The sequence below is a fragment of the Corythoichthys intestinalis genome, chromosome 9 (genome assembly GCF_030265065.1).
Source record: "Corythoichthys intestinalis isolate RoL2023-P3 chromosome 9, ASM3026506v1, whole genome shotgun sequence".
In the NCBI taxonomy this organism is placed as follows: Eukaryota; Metazoa; Chordata; class Actinopteri; order Syngnathiformes; family Syngnathidae; genus Corythoichthys; species Corythoichthys intestinalis.
Window position 1 is genome coordinate 19,179,342 of NC_080403.1, and position 21,408 is coordinate 19,200,749.

The 21,408-nt window shown below is 37.8% G+C and overlaps 2 protein-coding genes across 5 annotated transcripts in view; one reads left to right on the top strand and one right to left on the bottom strand.

The window, feature by feature from the left end:
• Positions 1–1,420: 1,420 nt before the first annotated feature.
• On the bottom strand, positions 1,421–10,207 carry bloc1s1 (biogenesis of lysosomal organelles complex-1, subunit 1). Its single transcript, XM_057845460.1, has 4 exons — positions 10,024–10,207; positions 9,738–9,810; positions 7,148–7,280; positions 1,421–1,767 (listed from the first exon to the last, which is right to left on the bottom strand). Exons 1-4 carry the CDS (start codon positions 10,088–10,090, stop codon positions 1,657–1,659), a joined length of 384 nt encoding a protein of 127 aa, XP_057701443.1. The 5' UTR covers positions 10,091–10,207; the 3' UTR covers positions 1,421–1,656.
• LOC130921486 (E3 ubiquitin-protein ligase Itchy-like) overlaps positions 9,768–21,408 on the top strand; it is a 38,924-nt gene continuing 27,283 nt past the window's right edge. The window contains exons 1-8 of one of the 4 annotated variants that reach the window (XM_057845455.1): positions 9,769–10,235; positions 10,811–10,951; positions 11,114–11,312; positions 11,513–12,675; positions 13,164–13,203; positions 13,358–13,499; positions 18,651–18,775; positions 20,171–20,302. In XM_057845455.1, coding sequence (XP_057701438.1) covers positions 13,179–13,203; positions 13,358–13,499; positions 18,651–18,775; positions 20,171–20,302 — 424 coding nt within the window. In that variant the 5' untranslated portion in view covers positions 9,769–10,235; positions 10,811–10,951; positions 11,114–11,312; positions 11,513–12,675; positions 13,164–13,178. Of the gene's footprint in view, positions 10,236–10,801; positions 10,952–11,113; positions 12,676–13,144; positions 13,204–13,357; positions 13,500–18,650; positions 18,776–20,170; positions 20,303–21,408 lie in introns of those variants that run through there. The other 3 variants (XM_057845456.1, XM_057845457.1, XM_057845454.1) reach the window with 3 other exon arrangements.

The following is a 21,408-nucleotide window of genomic DNA, read 5'->3' on the forward strand; positions in this document are numbered from 1 at the left end:
TATATGTACATGGTTTGGTACGATTTTCAATACAATCAATACATTTAATGCTCTGAAACAGAAAATACAACTGTTATTATTATTATTTTATTTATTTATTTATTTTGCTAACAAGCAAAAATAACAGTGCCATCATATAAACAAGCATTTTAGTGCATAATATTTATGTGCTTACTTCTTACTGATCTGAAGAAATTTTGTATATAAGTGCTGAGAACAATCTTTACTGTTACTAAAGTGGGGCACACTGTTGATTGCTGCAGCTCTCTGAGCAGCTATATTTACCATATAAGCAAAACATCCTATTTGTGGTCCGAGTCCATCTGTAACATGTACTGAATTAACAGTATTTGCAGCATTATCTATAGTCACTGGTATGGATTGATTTGGCCTGCTTAACTTCCATTCAGTCATGGCGGTTTCTAATTCATCAATGTAGTATATGGACTACGCGTCGCTCTGGGCTCACGCATCTAATGGCATGGGATCTAATAGCACATCTAGGTAGCTATTTGATGATATCTAATGTGTACACGCGAGAGTTGGCATGGGATCTAACATAGGACATCTAGGTTGCTATTTGATGATATCTAGTGTGCGCGCTGCGCCGCTAGAGTGTTTTCTGGCCACAGAAGTCACTTCTGCTCTTTACTCCACAACACCAGCATATGACACTCGACTTTCATAAACAGGACGAGTTTGAAGTACGGCGCTCTTCATTTGCCACTCATTGTTTATCATGAAACCATGAGTTTGCTTAGTCTCCCACGGTCTTAACCTTTCTGATCCCATTGGCTTTACAACGGCAGGCGTTGGCTTACGCATGCTAATCATTTGTGAATTTCATGCTAAATGAGCACCGAAATAATACAGATATGCGTTGTAGCTTACATCCTTAATATTGAAGACGAAGATGTTAATTTCATTGAGTAAATACGAGACAAAGACACACAGATGTCATGAATCGGGATTTGGGAAGTTAGCTCACGTGGGGAGGACAGTACATTTGCATTCAAGTGATGCAAGTAGATGGTATCGGCGCCCTGAAAGTTGGTACTCGTCGATACCGATACCACCAATTCGGGACGGATCGGTGCCCCCTACCGATACTGGTATCGGTGCAACTTTAATTAATGGTGGTTTTCACATAAATAAACAATACAGGATAAGCAACCACAATGAGAGTACACCAAACTCCCATGTGGAACATTAAAACTATTCAGCCTATAAAGACACTCAGATTTCCATTTTCCGTGCCTGAACAGCTGAGCATGATGGTTTTTTTTTTGTTTTGTTTTTTTAAAGATGTTATAACAATGAAATGAACAAATTCAGCACATTTTCAATGTTTTTTATTTTAAAAAAAATCTAATTTGACACATATCTTGCACAAGCAAAACACATTAATACTGACATTCCATTATTCAAGAAATGAGGCTGTCTTACTATAACAGTACACGAGGATGGAAATCATCATCCAATTTTTCAGTAGTGCTTCTTACATAAATTTTTATAAATAAGCAAACACTAATGTGAGCCGACAGATAAAAAAAGCAAGCTGCCAGGGTTCACATTTTAACCTCGACACATTCACGTGTTGTACCTTATCGTCACTTTACGGTTGTCAGTGGCATTCTTCCAGCTCTGATAAAGTCTTTAGGACGGGGCTGACTGAGGCTGACCCTTGTGCACGTACTCCAATGCCGTGGCGATGGTTCTCATGTCCATCTCGATGCTCCGGGCCCAGTTCTCCACGTCACCAATTTCCTGAATTTGTAATGAGAGGCTTCATTTGCATCTGTGGCTGCCATTTCTACCAGTGTTACACAGATAGCGATACTCGTACACTGCTGGCCTAAAGTTTTGGCACCCCTGCAATTCTGTCAGATAATGCTCAATTTCTCCCAGAAAATGAATGCAATTACAGATGCTTTCGTAGTAATATCTTCATTGATTTTGCTTGCAATAAAAAACACAAAAGAGAATGGGAAAAAAATATTAAATAATTATCATTTTACACAAACTCCAAAAATCTGCTGGACAAAAGTATTGGCATCCTCAGCCTAAAACTTGGTAGCACAACCTTTAGACAAAATAACTGGGAACAACTGCTTCTGGTATCCATCAATGAGTTTCGCACAATGCACTGCTGGAATTTTAGACCATTCTTCTTTGGCCAACTGCTCCAGGTCTCTGAGATTTGAAGGGTGCCATCTCCAAATTGCCATTTTCAGATCTCTCCACAGGTGTTCTATGGGATTCAGGTCTAAACTCAATGCTGGCCACTTTAGAAGTCTCCAGTGCTTTCTCTCAAACCATTTTGTACTGATTTTTTAAGTGTGTTTTGGGTCATTGTCCTGCTGGAAGACCCATGACCTCTGAGAGAGACCCAGCTTTCTCACACTGGGCCCTTCATTATGCTGCAAAATTTGTTGGTCGTCTTCAGACTTCATAATGCCATGCACACAGTCAAGCAGTCCAGTACCAGAGGCAGCAAAGCAACCCCAAAACATCAGGGAACCTCCGCCATGTTTGACTGTGGGGACCGTGTTCTTTTCTTTGAAGGCCTTGTTTTTTTTCCCCCCTGTAAACTGTATGTTGATGCCTTTTCCCAAAACGCTCTAGTTTTGTCTCATCTGACCAGCTCTACTTTTGTCTCATCTGACCAGAGAACATTCTTCCAAAATGTTTTTGGCTTTCTTGGGTAAGTTATGGCAAACTCCAGCCTGGCTTTTTAATGTCTCTGGGTCAGAAGTGGGGTCTTCCTGGGTATCCTATCATAGAATTTTTTTAATTCAGATGCCGACGGATAGTAAGGATTGACACTGTTGTACCCTCGGACTGCAGGACAGCTTGAACTTGTTTGGATGTTAGTCAAGGTTCTTTATCCACCATTTGCACAATCTTTCATTGAAATCTCCCGTCAACTTTTCTTTTCCGTCCACATCTAGGAAGGTTAGCCACAGTGCCACGCACGGTAGACCTTGAGATTGCCAGTGCTTCCTCACAAGTTTGCTTCTCAAGTCTTCATACAGTTCTTTTCCCTCTTTTCTCCAAGCTCAACGCGGTACACACAAGAACACAGGACAGAGGTTGAGTCAACTTTAATCCATTTTAACTGGCTGCAAGTGTGATTTCGTTATTGCCACAACCTGTTATGTGCCACAGGTAAGTAACAGGTGCTGTTAATTACACAAATTAGAACAGCATTAAATGATTTTTCAAAGGGTGCCAATACTTTTGCCCGGCCCATTTTTGGAGTTTTGCGGAAAATCATGATTTTTTTCCCCCATTGTCTTTTGATTTTTTCATTGCAAGCAAAATAAATGAAAACATTACTACAAACGCATTTGTAATTGCAATCATTTTCAGGGAGAAATCGAGCATTATCCGACAGAATTGAGGGGTTACCAATACTTCTGGCCAGCAGTGTAACTTGTACAACTACAGGTCACTTTTACAAAATTAACTTTCGGTTGTAACTTTTAGTTGTTAAAAAGAATATAGGTGACTTTTGCATCAAAGTAGGGGTGCACGATATTCATTTTTTGAAACCAATACCGATAACTTCCTGCTCCTCAAAGCCGATACCGATAACCAACAATAAATATATAATTTTTAAAAATGTATAACCTGAGTTTTTGAACAACTGGAGGTTTAAAAAAAAAAAAAAAAAAAAAAAAAAACTAGTGGTGGATAGATTTGCCTTTGATCACACCAGATTTTTCATAACGACATGAACAAAACAGTGCGTTTCACTTCTGCACTGCCCAACAGCCAGCTAAGAATGAATGCACTTCCATAAACCACAAGGCTGGGTCTTTTCTTGCTTTCATGGGAAGACACTCGTCTTAATATTGTAAAAGTACAACAGAAAAATACACATATTCAATACTCAATATACAACAAACTGCACAATACACTTATATACACAACTATTGTATGTATAGCATAGCACACTAGCTTGAGCTACTAAACCATTGGCTGGCTTCTCAAACACAACTTAAGAAGTTCTGTGCATATGACCCTTCACCACAGAAGTAAACATATATTGCACATCAATATGTTATAGTCAGGGGCGCTGCCAGGGATTTTGGGCCCCATGAAAAGATATCACTTTGGGCCCCACCATCAGTGCCGGGACACACACACACATTTAGAGTATCAACTACGTAATTTCCTGCATTCTGGTGAATCTTTACATACTAATTTGTGCATTTTCTGCATTAATTTAAGATGAAAATATATTTATGTAAACATACAGCGTATAGAGCAATAATGAATAGACTGATATCATCTTTAAGAAATGTACTGAAGCCCATCTTTTACAATCTTAATATATTTTTATTAGAAATATTCTCAAATACCACAATGAATGACTTAAGTTAAAACAAAACTTTTATTCTAACAATACGACAGCATACATTGCCAGGGCCAGCAGCACTGTCTTTTTGGCTCCCTACACTCCTCCCTGGCAAAACTGAAGATGGTCCTGGCTCTGTAGTGTACATAAAATGACAAATATAACAATATCTTCTACATTATTCTAGTATCTTAATTTAATTATTAATTATGTATCATTAATTAATAATAATAATAATTATTATTATTACTTATTACTATTTGTCTCTTAGCCACTGATATTTTATGTGTGGTGTGGCAGTGTTCAAGTTGATTCCTCACCTCCTTCAGTTGGGAGTAAAGATGAGGCTGGCTCATAAAGGGTGTCAGGAGACAGGGCTGCTGAGCCAGACGCAGCAAGAGGAGTTGTGTTTGTGCCTATTACAACAGGCGAGGGCAGAGACAACTGTTTTGGTGTGGAGAGCTTGCGAAAGGGTTAACCTGCTGTACTAATTAAATGTAAGCTAAAAGTGGAGCAAACACTAGCTAGCAAACAATTACAGTATTTCATTATGGAGTAGGCTTAGCCCCATTTGAAAACTTACAATCTCCACTATAGGCTACAGCTCCGAAGCCAGGTCCCTTCCTTGTTAACTAACTAAATTTAATTGATGACAAACTAAATTCAATAAATTCTTGACAAACTGGATTCAACCAGATTAAAAAAAAAAAATCCACACCAACTTTCAACATCTGTATGATACCAAAAAATGCCGTCATTATTTGGAATTCATGTTCTTGAATTGGTCAAAGTCGCTCACTGAGGTCGGGAAAATCCCGTATTTCTTACGGAGTGAGCTGGGACCTGCTTCTGAGCTTTCTAATAGACGTCGCGTGAGCTAAAATAACAGGTTAATTTTCAGCACTACACTGACACAATTTACACCAACCTTCCTTTGTGAAGTACTTTTTCACATCCTGTTGCCCTTTTCTACCCCTCTCCTGCTTTGCTTTATTTTCTTTCCTCTTTTGATAGCCTGATTTCTGTTTTGAAAACATTTTTGATGTAGCCTACCGCACGCACAGTACTCAGAGTCATTGACTGGCGTAAATGCACCGCTGCTCAGCCAACGCGCGGTCTGATCAAAGTAAGGGCGGACGAAACCAATTAATGAAAATACGCTTGGGGGGGGGGGGTTGCTGGCAATACATATGCTCTCTGGATGTTTACTTTTTGCCAAAAACAAAACAAGAAAAAGAAACTCTTCGTTTTAAACCTTTTAAAATTATAATGATTAATATTTAAATTTGCAAACGATTACCTAATGCTCTAATTTTCTTTGTGGGCCCCCTCAGGCCATGGGCCCTTAGAATCAGTACCACTTTTCCCCCCTATACGGCGCCCCTGGTTATAGTAAACATAAAATACTTACATATATTTCCGAGGCGGAAACGTAACAGAAAGCATTCACGACTGTCAATGCTACCGCTAGACACCGCAATGTTAAGTGATTGAACCAAACTACTGTAACAAAAAATAGATGCAGTGAATTATTCTGACCAGCAGGTGGGAGCAATGCCCCGCAAATTGTCAACTGATTTCCAATACTAGTGTGTAAACTGTAAAGCCACAACAGTACATATTATCGGTCCTAGTATAAATGTTATTGGATTTATCGGGATGACGTCATAATTCCTATTATCGGACCGATAATTATCGAATCAATAATTATCGTGCACCAGTAATCAAATGTCTTGCTAAAATTGGTTTGAAAGTGATTTGACTTGTGGATGTAAATTCTATGTCTTCAAGTTACTTTTGCGCCAAGTTTACCTTCATAACTAACTCATTCATAATGAGTAACAATAGCAACAAATACATTTGTTACACATAAGTTATCTTTTGTACAACTACAAGTTGCAGGGGTGCCAATACCTTTGGCCAGCAGTGTATCGGAAGGGGCCTCAATACAGCATGAAAAGCAGGCCTCTATATTGGCTAGCACTAAGAAATAACGCCCCGAAGCGGACGAATATGTACACACACATATATGTACACACCAGATTTGTTTTCCAAGCGTCCAGTCGGCCTTCTCAAAATAGCCGCCAGTTATGAACATCGCTTTAAAAGCAGCAGCGATTGCCGCCCTTTCCAAGATAGTGGAAGCAGGAGAAGCAGAAAAATAAAAAGAAGTGGGGTTTATTTTAAACTCAGCAGTTTTTATTTTGGTAAGTGTTGTTGAATGTACTTAATTAGCAGTCATATTTTCGATTTATGGGCCTGTACTTTAAATGGTGGATAAATGTACGTGTTTAATGGTCTCACCGGCCAGGATTTTAAGTTTTAAGAACACTGGAAAACTGAAAAATGTAGGCTCTCGAATGTGTGTCCTCTGCTAGCATAAGTGATTACCATATAAGCTAATGTACTAATGTGACTTAATACGTGTATCAGGCTTAATACCAAATTGAACAAACATTAAAAAAAATAATTTTGGGCCTTTGAAAGTATTTTACGTCTCAGGTTTTAAAAGACTTCATTCATTTATTGTCACCCATACCATGGAGACACAAAGGTGGTTAAGCAGTGTCTGACGAAGCCATGATAGCAATTATTTAACATTAAAGTGAGTATGCATAAATTTGATATTAAAGGGAAAAATATTTTGGATACGTCTTTAAAAAAATGTAGGATCGGTACATTATCTGCAATAGCCAATACCACACAGCCAGGTAGCGGTATGGGAGACAAAAAATGGTATCGGTGCAACATTCTTTTCTACCATGCAGCCTTTTCTATTTGTACCTTCAGGGCCTGATTGAAACCCTCCACCATGCTGATCCACTGTGCTGTCTGCTTAGAAAACTGACCGGCTTGGACTTGCAATGTTTTCACTTCATGGTCCAGTTTGCGCTGGTTGACATATGCCTGGGCCACGCTGAAAACGAGAAAGCACTGAACTCATTGCTTGCCAATGACATCTATAGACGGACAATTCTTTTAAACTAGAAGGATTGGCTGTGAATGCTCAGGTTTCACTACCATTGACTGCCACCCACTCAGTTCAAATGGATTGGATGTCGACGATTGATAAACTCATTTCAATTCACAGCAAAAGGATGCAAACAGCCACAGGATTGAACGTCTAGCACCATCAAAGGCATGGAAAGAGTTAATGACTACTAAAAATATTCACATAAGCATTAATTGATTTTGTTAAATAGTTTATTAATTGAGTAAGCAAATTATATGCATTATAGATTTACCCGTTTACACCTATTGTCCACAATATGTCAAAAACCATTTTGTACCCTACCTCTTCCTGTTACAGGGTCAAATTGACTCGTTTTGGGGACATCAATTGCTGTTAATGACAAATGACTTTCAAGCAGGGTGTCCCCCAAGTAAATGAAGTCTTGATTACGGAGGGGGGGGCTTTAGCACTTGCTCTAGCCCTTACATGCTCAAAGTGCCCCTTTCGACTAGTCTTTTTTTGTTTGTTTTTGGTGCGCATGTGTGTGCTGGCCGACTTTACTTAAACACCGAAAACACCTTTTATTTATTAAAAAATAAATTAAAAAATAAGGACCAAGGAGTTAGGAAAAAGTAGGTGAAAAATATCAACGGAAGGGACGTTGTTCCAAATCACAACAGCTGAGTGAGTTTTGATAGAATTGAATCTCGTTGCAGTAGGATCGTCTCAGTGAGTGTTCTTTCTTTATTATGAAGAACACCAGCAGTAGCCATCAGCAGCAATTGCAAACGTAGGTGGTCGGCTACTGTGTGCCTCATATTTAATTGAATGAATAATAACTGAGACGATGCAGCATGTGCAGATGTTTATTTGTTATACAACACTGAATCTCAGAATTGCCTAACGCTAAAAATTGTATTTCTCAATGTGGGCATCTAATGTACAGGCTAATGTCATTAGCCATCTAGTTGGGCTATCCTGCTTGCTGGTAATTTAGCTGGTTAACTAGAAAGCCTTAGAATGGGAAAAAATATCTTGACAGAAAAAGATTCTTCATCTTTCATCATTTTTTTTATCTGGGCCAGTGGGAATGGGCATTTAATGGTGTATTGTTGGGTCAACTTATTTACTGATTGTATTATTATTTACTGTTCATTACACCAGGTTTATTGTTGGGATTTTTTAAAAAAAATAAATAATACGTAATTTTCTATATAGTTTTATACTTTAATAACTGTAATTACCCCCCAACCCTGTTAAGTGTTTTCTCTCTCTCTTTACGTTATTGAGAGAGAAAGAGATTAAGAAAGCTTTAAAAATAAAAGCCACAGGGGGAATCGGATTTTTTTTAATTTAAGGTTTATATTTCATTATGTAGACATGCCTCGTAAGGAAAGGAGGTAATAATAATAATAATAAATGTTATTTATAACGCACTTTACATTTGAAAAACAAATCTCAAAGTGCACATTACCATGTAAAAAATTTAAATAAAAAGACTAAGAATAAAAAAGCAAAGCAAAAATAGAAACACAGATAAAATCAGATACAAATCAGATAAAAGTAAGATCCCTCATCAGCTGGGTGAGGGGCAAAATATGTAAAAATTTGATAGTTTGCAAGGATATTCAGGTATAAAATTCAACAATTATAAACACAATTATAATGTTATTGTTCTATATTATTTTATGTCATTACTTTATTGATTATGAGGTAATAGAATTGTCAAATAAGGAAAATAATGAAATAACAGTTTTGAAAAAAACTGCTGATGGTGGCTCAGTGAACATCTGATGTGGTTTGTTTTCAGATGAACAACAATTTGAAGAAGGAATTTTGATACAGAGGTTGACGGAAGAAAAGAGGCAAAGTCTGAGTCACAGCCAGAGAGTGGTGATGACAGTGTTGTTTTTTTTGTATTTGCTATTCCCCGCTCCCAATTAAGCTCTCAGTAACAGCCAATTATACTGTAAAGCTGGTTAAACTAAGTTATGCTGTTGTAAGGTGTGTTAAATTCTTTTTCATGTTCTCCTTTTGATCAATTGAGCACGCCCCTCGATCAGTCTGTGCACGGCCCTGTAATTAGGTAACATGTTATGTATTTTTTTCCTTTTTATGTACGGTTGTAATCATCTAATGGCTGCTCATGATCATTTGCCAAATGCAAATTCAGTTACAGTAATTCTTTTAAACTGAGAGGACTGGCTTTGAATGCTCACGTTTCAATGGCAGAGCTCTTTTTATGCAAGTTGTCACATTTCTAAGGCACTATATCAGAATATTTTTTGTTTGTTTTTTTTTTTATAGGAAATGTACAGGTATTAAATAATTTTAAATTAAAGTTTTTTTTTTCATGCATAATGTCCAGATTACACAAATTAGAAATTTGTTTGAAAATTTCTGGACGTCCTTCGTCCTTACCCGACGTTGAGATGGTCCACCAAGGCTTCCGTAAGGCAGGTGGCTGCGGAAATAGCTTCACGGCGACGCCTTTCTGAAAAATATACATTTAAAGTAAATTTTAAAAATAAGAAAATATATTGAAACTCACAGTGAGGACATAAAATACACTATAACTGTAGTACTGTCTTTTCCCTCTCCCCTTTTCTTTAAATAGCAGACTAATATTCGGTGTTCACTTTTTTGTTTTTAGCATTTGTTAGCAAAGTGGCTTAGTTATCAATAATGACCGATCGGAAAAGCTCACCTTGCTGCTCCTTCCTCTCGTTTTGCTTCGCCTGGTGCTCCTTCAGCAAACGAGACAACATCTTCATTCGGCTGGAAGCGTTTGGGAAGTTTACAAAGACAAATAAATAGCAAGCTCAGGAAAAATCGTGCAGGACGCTAACAGCTGTTGAATCGAGTCACGAGACCAACGTCATGACGTCATGAGGAGGCGCTTCAGCGTTGGTTCTTACGGTAAATCAATTTTAATCAAAATGAAAAATAAATTAATATGATTGACGGAGCAAAGTCAATTTTGTTTTGAGTGGGTACCTTTTTACAAGACGGCACTTCATTAATTCAAGTATACACTGAGGAATTGCCTTGACTACAGAATCAAATTATTTAAATTTTACTAAAAACGAATTAACTTTCATAAAATGTTCAAAAAATAAACTTTATAACAAGCCTGATTTATACCCCTTTCAATCCAACTTTTATTCTAAAGTGTATTACTCCAATAGTACTCCACTAGTAATTGCATTGTTCCAAATGTGCTTTTGTTATTTTTTTTGTTTTTTGTTTTTTGTTTTTTTGCATCATTATGTTTATATTTTTTAATTAAAAAAAAAAGCAGTACAGACATATTATTTCTTTTAATGAAACAAGCACAAATACTGTGCTTATATATATCCATACATATTGACAAGTTTCCTAGGTACTTCCGCTTTACTTCCGCATTTCTGCTCCCAACTTCCGTTTTACAATTTCTCCATCCAAAACAACAATGGAGCTTGAGTAACAATACTCCTCTAAATCCCTTTAAAAAGACAATTTGGAATTACCGCATCCCTCTGCTATCATCACGAGACGGGAGGACAACATGTTCATGAAGGCAGATGTGGAACCAAGCTCGTGCCACCACAAAGACCTGATGTTTTTGTAGCCATGTTCCCGCTGTGTTATGGATGGTACAGTATGTTCTTCCTATCCCTGCATTTTCTTGTGTCCAGTGCCCAAAAATTACTTTAAAAAAAAAAAATCTAAAATATTGTGCATGATATTGTTATTAAGATAATGATTTTAATTATTCAGTCATTCATTCATTTTCCATGCCGCTTTTTCCTCACAAGGGTCGTGTAGGTGCTTGAGCCTATCCGAGCTAACTACGGGCAGTAGGCGGGGGACACCCTGAACTGGTTGCCAGCCAATCGCCTACCATGCATGTTTTTTGGGGATGTGTGAGGAAACCGGAGTTCCCGGAGGAAATCCACGCAGGCACCGGGAGAACATGCAAAATCTACTCAGGATTGAGCCCTTGATCTCAGAACTGTGAGGCAGACGTGCTAACCACTCAGCCACTGTGCCGCCGATATTAATTATGATGATCTTTAATAATATTTACTGCAACGGCTATACTGCTGTGGCTGCAACACACATGCTATGTGCTGCTAGCCTGTTGCTAATCAGTACGTTTAGGATGTCAACCCATAAATGCAAGTGTTACAAGTTTTTTGTTCGTTTGTTTACAGGTGGAAAACACTGTCAGGCAAGGGAACACAAGTTGATGTGCCTCACAACAACACTTGCTGTATGTTGATGGACATATATCGAGATTACGTGCGTTCTACCCGGGGGCGACCGAGAGGCTGGGAGAGATGGTGGCTCGCCTCGTGGCAGACCATCAGCTTGATCCAGAGAGCCAACTATGTGCTTTTGGCAGCAACGTCATTCCACCAAACATTCCACCTCCAACCATATATGTATAGGCGCTTCCAGGAGTTCACGCACTGCACAGAATGTCTCCGAGTCTCGTCTACGTCGTGCTGAATGCATTTTTGGCGATTCAGTGGATTCCACTGGTTTGATTTTGCAGTTTTAAGTTTGTCAACACACTGCGTACTTTACCGCAATTCATGTTGTTCTTTCTAAACCAGAAGTTCGGAGCAGAAATTTTCCCAAGATGGCGCAGCCCATGTGTCGGTCAGGAAACTTGTCTATCAGACGGAAAAAAACAAATCATGAATAAAACCAAACACGAAATTAAAATAATACTAATAATACAAAATACAGTATGCCAGTGGTTAAAAACATTAAAAACGCATTAAACCTGGAGCAGAAATACAATCTTTTTAAAGGCTTTGGATTTTATTGAATTTTGATAGATTTAATATGTAATGCCTTTTTTATTTATTTTTTTTAAAGGCAATAGAATTCAGTTTTGATATGGAGTATTTGCACTTTATTTGCCATAAATAAAATCAGATGAACAAAATACTATAATATTCATCCAATATTCTTACAATATTTTTTACATTTATTTTATCCCTCTTTTTTCCCCCAAATGACGTACACTAAACCAAACTTCAAAATAAAAGTGTTGCATAAACTTTACCTTCCACATACGTAAAATAATAATATTTTTTAATTGGTAAATTGTCATTACGGTTGCTATATATTAATTGGACCAATTTTTATAACGAAACTAAACAACTTTCTGCCTTACTGGTCACTTATATACTTTATTTTTAAATACTCGCTACCGGAAATGGTCTCACGGCTGTAGTTGCTAGCTCCGTGAGCCTCCCTAGTTTAAGCAATGATGGCAGTCAGACGGTATCAATAACGTGACAACAACATCAACACGACGTTAGCGGGATTAACCCCGCGTCCCGTCATCGTCTGCCCGCGTCAGGTACGCCGTGGTGCCTCATGGTGCTCCGGAATGGCTTGGTATAATACCAGGAGACCCGGTGGACGTTAGCACGAATTCTACGTTCAAATGTTTAATAATAGCAACAGTGTGTCGCGAACTGTGTGGTCAGGGAACAGTGTTGTAACATTTTAGCACGTAAAATGGTTTATTAACATATTTAATCACCTGTCACGGTGTAATATAATAATTACAGCATGGTAGCTTTTAGCTCGCGTTAGGATTTTCTGTCCCCGAAATAGCCAAGCTTAACGAACCGTGTTATTGCATAACCTGGTGCGAAAGGCATGTTGTTTAACTCTTTAGCTGCAATTGACGGTGATAGACGTCCATTTCCATTTCGACTGGGTCGCCCCACCCACTCAGATTGGATTGGACGTCTATCTCCGTCAATGGCAGTGAATGAGCTCCAATGTACATTTTCCTCGCTCTTTTCCATCTCATGTCACAGTTGCTTGTTGTCTTGGCAGTGTTATGGATGAGCTATGAAGGCCCAATTACAAGTCACAGGTATGTCACCTTTATTTATTTTTGTTTTAACCCTTTCTGCATATCTGTAACACAACAAAATATGTGCGGTTTATAATTAAAACATTGGAAAATTAGGCTGTCTTAAGCAAATTGGAGTAATTATTACAATGCCGTGTTTGACATCTTTTCGCAGTGCTTTCTGCCAAGCTCAAGGAAAACAAAAAGAACTGGTTCGGCCCTAGTCCGTATGTGGAGGTCGCTGTGGATGGTCAGTCAAAGCGGACCGACAAATGCAACAACACACACAGTCCAAAATGGAAGCAGGCACTTACTGTGTAAGTACATCAAGGCTGCCACAAAAGATTATTTTGATCGTCGACTAATAACTAATTATTTTTTTCAATCGGTTTACTAAGTGCCTCATATATTAATCATGTGTTATTTACTGTTTTATTACTCTGCGCTTTATATTTTAGCTGGAAATGTGGATCAAAACCAGAGGAAAATTTGGGACTGAGTATTATGTAGCTATACAATTCCACAGTATAATTGTTTTCAAATAGAGTATTTGTAATTTATTTCACAGGTTTTTATTCTCTTTTGTAAAAGACTACAGAAATCAGACAATTTTACTGGGTTTAGTTACAAAAAAAAATTAAAAATACACTTTTAAAAACAAATTTCAAAAATTATATTTAATTAATATCCTTTTTGTTTATTAATTCAACATTTTTGTTAAATTAGATAAATTAAGATGAATAAGAGAATAGTTACCTTAAGATGATCAAAAAATATTGGATAATTCTTAGGTCAACTCTGTCTCTAAACGATTAATTGTCTATCAAATTAGCTGTTGATCGATAATTGATTGGTTAACCATTAATAAAGGTGCACGATATCCATTTTTGGAAACCGATATCGATAATTTCCTGCTCCTCAAAGCCGATACTGATATTGATAACCGATAATAAATACATAATTTTTAAATGTATATTCACAGTTTTTGATCCCCTGGAGGTTAAAAAAAATACTAGTGGTGGATTCAACATAGATTTGCCTTTGACCTAACCAGATTTTTCATGATGATATGAACATTATAATAATGAACAAAACAAAGACAAGAACAGTCTCGACTCCAAATAAAGTGCCGATATTTATTTTTTCAAATAAATATAATTGGAGTCAATCACAATCACTTAGTCAATGTCATTAAAGAGGTGTTCCCTGAACAATGAGCACTGATCTAAAACATAAACCCAACAGGTATTGTGCTTTGTCATCAGATAAAAACATTTGGTGCTACAGGAGAGGAGTTGTGGTCTTGGTCCATGAAACAACTTAACCTGGCAATTATGAGACAGCAAGCCTATCGATAACAAAAAGGCCTCTCGATAACTCGTAAAAAGAACAGTTTAAAATGCAAACATTTTCTAATTGACATAGTAAGGTTCATCACTCAATGATAAAAAAATAAGGCCTCTAGAACAACTAACAAAACTTTGCATAAGCCAAGGCTAGGATTCGAGTAAAGAAATACTTACAGGTAAATGTTTATAAATTTAACTGAAACAAAAAGTGCATAAAGACTCTTCACAGTATCCAAAAGTAAATAACTACAACGCAACAAATTATAAATTTTGTGAAAGCGCATTCATGATCAAATATGGTAGAACAAAAAGGATTAATGGCTTGCCTTGTACTAATCCATATAAACGGCAGTGAGTTAGTCCATTTTTTAATGAAGCATGAGGGTTCTTCCCTGTACAGTACAAAATCCTTATCCAGCCACTGCGCCGTCCAACCAAGCATGCTGACAGGACTAACATTACACGTCCATACGTTCTTGCTGAAACCTATATGTGCTGTGCATGGTTGCCGGTCGAAGTATGGAGGAGTGTGGCAATCTCGTAATACTTCGTCGGTAAACATTGATCAGAAAAGTGGCGGCGGCTTGGATTGATGAACGTGGGCTCCAAATGACGAAGTAGCCGCCTGAATCCTATGTTTTATACAAGCGAAAAGGGCTGGTCATCTAGCGCCAACATTTAGCCACATAGCTGGCTTTGAAATTGGATTGGCAGCTTCATTTGCAGCCCGCGCGTCGTCGTACTCTTTTAAAACACCATCGAAGCAATTGTGATCTTTTAAGTGGCTTGTTAAGATGTATTGTAGCTCGACACCTTTTTCCTTCCTCGTGGAACTTCAGCTTTGCATGTGTTACAAATTGCAAGTGAAGCATTTTCCACTGACAAATCCCACACTACCGACGACATGCTAGTTGTTTTTGTAAGCCAGCCATGCTGTACAGTACTGCCGTCACTTGAGCGTTACGTCACAGAAAGGGAGCGCTTGATTTGTTGTAAAACTCCCTCTTCCCAAACCACACACAGTCACTGATACGTTGTACTGGCAAAACAGGAGTGGAAACAAACGCACACATCCCAGTCCACCAAACCCATGCCAAAAATATACGTATATTATTGGTGCTATTGATAATAATGTTATTGGATTTATTGGGATGACATCATAATTCTTATTATCGGACCGATAATTATCGGACCAATAATTATCGTGTAGCTGTAACCATTAGTCCAATAATCATGGCAACTGTGAAGTATGCAATTTTAATTATTTTACCCTCCCTTTTTTTGGATAATCTGCTCTACAGGGTTTTTGAAGCCTGGTGGGCTGCCAGGCTTTTCAAGCCTCCGCCAGTCTAAAACAGTGCAACAAAAGAATGTATAAACAGTTTACAGTGGTACCTCTACATACCATCGCTTCGACACGTGATCTTTTCGACATCCGACGTAGAGCTGGACGGTAAACCGAAAATTTACCGCCACCGAAATTCTTCACAATGACCGACGTAATTTTGACCATGTCGGTAAATTAATAAAACAAGAAAATAGGCTTTTCATCCCGCTTTGACTCTGTGTTGTTCGTCTATGTTCATTCCCCTTTAAGAAACCAGTCAATGTACTTACGTAGGGAGTCACGTGATCATCAGGAAGCCAATCAAACAGAAGCCCGGTAAGCTAACGCTAGCAGCTAACGCTACAAGCAAAACGTGATGGAGTGTGGCTTAAGGGAGGTTCGCCAAAGTTTCACCCAACATTTAGTAGACTCTTGGTGGCATCCAGACGGGCTTTCACCCGCTGTCCTCCCTTGTTCTCACGATTTCCGGAGATGGTGCTTTCAGTGCTTTCTACTGGTAGCCAGGCCACAGTCTAACCTTAGCGGCTAACGCTAGCGGCCGCTAGCGGCTAACGCTACAAATGAACGTGATGAGTCGGATAGCGGCTCTAACCTTGTCGAAATGGCTGAACTTAATGAGTGGATTGGGCACGGACTGCATCTAGGAATTACTATGTCGCGTTATTTTGTATCTGACTGTGTGTGATTTCTCTGATAGCTTTTTTGATGGTAAAGCATTCAGCATAAAGCACAATACACAACGGTGAAACTTATAATATGGCCGAGAAATGGCCCCAGCTATTTTTCTGTATGTGCTTAATTCTGTGTCATTATTGCTATCATAAAATCTTAAGTGTTTCATTTGCAGAAGATCAATATAGCTTTAATGTATGTCTGTCTGTCTGTTTGGTGGTTCATATATGCGTGCATATATTAAAAAATGCACTGGGGGGGGACCTGAAACCATAAAGTAAACACTTGTATTGAATAATTACGTCACAGCAGCCATTAACAATAAATTGTCTTTTTGAAGTGTACTGTTCAAGCTGTAAGTCATTTGTGTTACAATGACATGTTTGCACAGGCGTATTGATTTTGACAATGTACATTGTTCAAGCCATACACGCTGTTATAAATGCTCATACTTGAATTCTTATTGTTTACAATACATTTTAATAAACTTAATGTTTAGACTGCATGTACAATTATTAAATATATCAAATTGAATGCTGGTAACCAAATCAACAAGAAACTGATAATCTGTATTTCATGCATTGATTCAGATTTTCAAATTATATAACAGTCCGCTTGGGCGACTTTATCGTCATTTATCGTTATCGAGGTAAATCTGCTCAATTTATCGTGATACGTGTTTAAGGCCATATCGCCCACCCCTAATCCGACGTAAAATTTGATTCTGCATTTGTTTCTACAACCAACGACATGCTTGAAATACTATGATTCATGACAGTGCCGCAGTTTCTTTGTTTTGCCGCAAGACAGACGCATGGCGGATTTTCTTGTGAGGAAATCAACACGGGTTCCAAGAAGGTTAGTGCAGGTGGTGAAAAAAAAGGAAAAAGGTGACACTTACCATTGAAATGAAGTTGGGAATGATCAAAAAATATGATTGTGGTGTGCACATCCATGAACTTACTTGACAATGCCGCTGTAGAATGTCTACGATCTCGACTGTCCTCCTTCGACCTCCGTTCTCCAGTCTTTATATGTTAAGGTGAATATTATTTGTGTGGTAACATCGCCAAACAAATCGCCAGCTTCATCAGGTTTTTAATCATTTATTTCAGAACTTGTGCAACACAACACGCCGACTGTCCACCGCAGTTAACGCCAACAGCAAAACATTAAAAGAGAAAGTAAATCTCTACCGCACCTTACTTACTCTGTCACATCAGCCACGAGGTGTGTTCAGGGTCAGCACACAAAACACGTCCACTACATTAGAACCTGATTCGTTACATTATTATAGGAATTATTATTATTATATTAGTGCTCTGATTTTTATTTATAATTCATTTGTTCAGCTATGTGTAATTGCCATTTGTAATAGTACCAGCAGTATTTATTAAGGATTTAGTGTAGGTTTTCGCGTTGTGGAACGCTTTAATAGGATAATAATTTATTCTTATGGGAAAATCCTGCTCGACATACAACCATTCGACTTACAAACAAGGTCCTGGAACGAATTAGCTTCGTATGTAGTGGTACCACTTACATATTTTAACTGCATCTGCTAATATAGTTGAAGGCGCAAGGACGATGTTTTATGGTCAATATGTGAACAAACCTCTACCAGCTCTCTTCCTTCGCACACAATTGCATTGTAATTTTGTTTGTTTATTAAAACATTTATTTCAAGACTGCTTTTTGTAAAACTCTACATTAACGTGTTGTTATAAAGTGGCTTATAATAGGCGTCTTCAAACTATTCCAGATAGGGCCGCAGTGGGTGCTGGATTTCATTCCAACAAAACAAGATGACACCTTCAGTCAGTCATCAGTTTGCTACATTCAGGTGCTTCTTGTTTGAGCAGAAACCCAATTGGATAAACTGTCTGTGCTCGATTGGTAGCTGGTAGGAACAAACACAAGGACCCACAGCGGCCCTTGAGGACCAGCTCTGACACCCAACATAATAGTCATAATTTCTAAATTCCTGTCAACATGGGTCGCTGTCTGGCCTGTCTACCATCAGGCTTTGCAAGTTTACTGCAACTCTTTCTCGTCACAACCATATGCCTGGTCTTAACACATGTCCGCGTCCTTTCCAGCATTGTGACACCTCTCAGCAAGCTGATATTTCGCGTGTGGAGCCACCAAACGCTCAAGGCGGACATCTTGCTGGGAATGGCTACACTGGAGATCCGCGAAACCCTGAAGGCCAACGAGCTGAAACGTGAGCGCTCGCTATTCATGCGCGTGCAGGTTGAAAAATCCTCCACGGAGTTATGAAGGACGAGTTTAGACTTATCTGGTTATATCAAGCGTGATCCGGCTTCATGACACCGGCTTTCTATCAGTTGCTTATCATCCGTTCTTTGTTTTTGCTCACTTGTTTCGCAAGAGTCCACTGCTTTGCTTGTTATGAGAATATTTTATGGTCTACTTTAGCTCTTGATCTTGTTGTTACTTGTGTTTTTGAGTCTCAATTGACAGCAGTCATTGTGGTTTAACAACATATGCTCTAAAAAATACACAGACCAGCAGAGAAGTGGATATCAACAGTCATTTTTCATCCTTACTCGCGTAAATAATTTGATTTAAAAGAAATGAGCTACTAATTTGTTAATCCTCTGAGCAGGACTACAAGAATAAATTCAATAATAAACGTTTTTAAATTCTGCTTGTCAAATTTATTTGAAATAATGCAACCAGAGAGTACGGAGTAATCATGGTAGCTACGGTAAAGTGCAATAGTGAGCTATCCTTGTTACTGCCAGTGGCACTGGTCAGTGAAATTAACAACTTCAAGTGTGAATGAGACCTTTAAAGCTGCTATGAAATGCTACAAGTGGGTCATTTTTTTTATAGTGTGCCATTTGGTTGTAACATGGTGGATACTAACAGAAGGGACATTTTGTGCTAAAGTTTACAATAGACTGCAATTGATAAAACACAAAGTTGATTATTTGTCCAACCTTAGTGAAAATGCAGCTTAATTTATACAGGGGGCACAAATGGCACCCTATAAAAAATGACCAAAGTGACTTAAAAATGATAGCAGACCATATTTTTGACACAAATCCATCTCAAAAAAAAGTGACAGAAAAGGCTTAACAATAAAAGCAGATTCTAAAAACTAGTTAATGCAGCATCAGAAAGCCACGAATGATCATCAATTATGGTTGTGATGTCACACCCGGAATTGCTGAAAAAGATGGGCGTTTGCTGATGCATTGTTTTGGATAGTGTAACTGAAATGGTAAAGGACATTTTTCATTTTTCAAGTCACTTTTATTTTTTTGACATGGACCTTTAAAAAAATAAAATAAGTTTGCTATATTTATTCTAACTCATTGGCTGCCATTGATAGTGATAGAAGTCCAGTCCATTTGATTTGGCTTTTGATTGAAAATGATCGCCATAGAAGTCCAATCCATTTGAAGTGGGAGGGCTAGCTGTCTCCCACTTCAAATGGATTGGATGTCTACTTGTGATAAACTCCTTTAAATTCACAGCAGAAGGATGATTGAATGCCACATGATTGGACGTCTATCATAGTCAATTGCAGTGAAAGAGTTCATTTAAAAAAAAGTGTTTAATGATAATGGTGTTCTTGTGTGGCCCTCAGTGTGTGAGGTGATCCAGACGTTGCAGCTATGCTCTGATAGAGATTCCCGGGATATTGTCGGCGACCTGTCGGTCTGTCTGGACGGCATGCACGTGGACCCGGAAGCTTTCGCCTCAGCAGAGAAAGACCACGGTGAGATTATGCCACGATTCTGTAGCAGGCGAATACCAAACTTGTGTTTTCCTTAACTGGAAATAATGACAGTCTTTCATGGTGACAGCTGCATCGTAAGTGAGTTGAGTCCGCTTTCAGGACTGGAGTGGAACATCATTAAAGATAATTATTATTAGGTTTTTAATTTGCTTGGTTTTTTAAGTTTCTTTTTATTTATTACATTTTATTTTTGTATTATTATTTCCTTTACCACATATATTCCTTAACCCTAACCCTTAAAATGGATTGTAATTTTCTTTTTTATTAAATATAATTGATTTATAATTTATCATTTTTATTACATATAATTTGGAGTCAATCACATTTTTTTTAATTCAACCCTAAAAAGTTGTAATTGGCTTTATTTTAAAATTTGTATTTTTAATTCTTTATACACATTTTCTTATAATTTGGTCTTTTAATTTTATTTCTTTGATTATAGTTGAAAAAAAAGATTTTATATGGCAAGGCAAATTTATTTATATAGCACAATTCAACACAAGGCAATTCAAAGTGCTTTACATCACATGAAGATCATAAAAATCACATTTAAATCAATACAACGTAAAAACCAAGACAATCAAAATCGGAAATAAAATTTTACATAAAAATCGCATTTAATAACAAATAGAATAAAAATAAATAAAAATAAAACAAAAATTACTACTACTAATAATAATTGAAATCAGCAATGGAGATAAGCACAAGAGGAATAGAAAGCAAGTAGATTGAAATATATAGACAGTTATGGATATGCAGTGCTAAACAAAAGCGTTTTTAGCCCTGATTTAAAAGAGGTAACAGTTTGAGCATACTTCAGACTTTCAGGTAAGTTGTTCCAGAGGTGAGGAGCATAATAACTAAATGCTGCCTCACCCTGCTTGGTTCTTGTTCTTGGAACATGCAGAAGACCGGTTCCAGACGACCTTAGGGGTCTAGATCTCTCATAGGAATCTAACAAATCAAGCATGTATTTTGGTCCAAGGCCATTAAGTGTTTTGTAGACGAGCAGTAGTATTTTATAGTCTATCTTTGACTCACTGGAAGCCAGTGTAGCGATTTCAAAACCGGTGTAATGTGGTCCA

Excerpts from the sequence above, each read along its gene's own strand:
- bloc1s1 (XM_057845460.1), bottom strand. The coding sequence starts at position 10,090 with ATGAAGATGTTGTCTCGTTTGCTGAAGGAGCACCAGGCGAAGCAAAAC. Across the intron at positions 9,811-10,023 it reads CGAGAGGAAGGAGCAGCAAG|AAAGGCGTCGCCGTGAAGCT; the intron begins GTGAGCTTTTCC and ends TATATTTTTCAG. Across the intron at positions 7,281-9,737 it reads GTGGACCATCTCAACGTCGG|CGTGGCCCAGGCATATGTCA; the intron begins GTAAGGACGAAG and ends TCTCGTTTTCAG.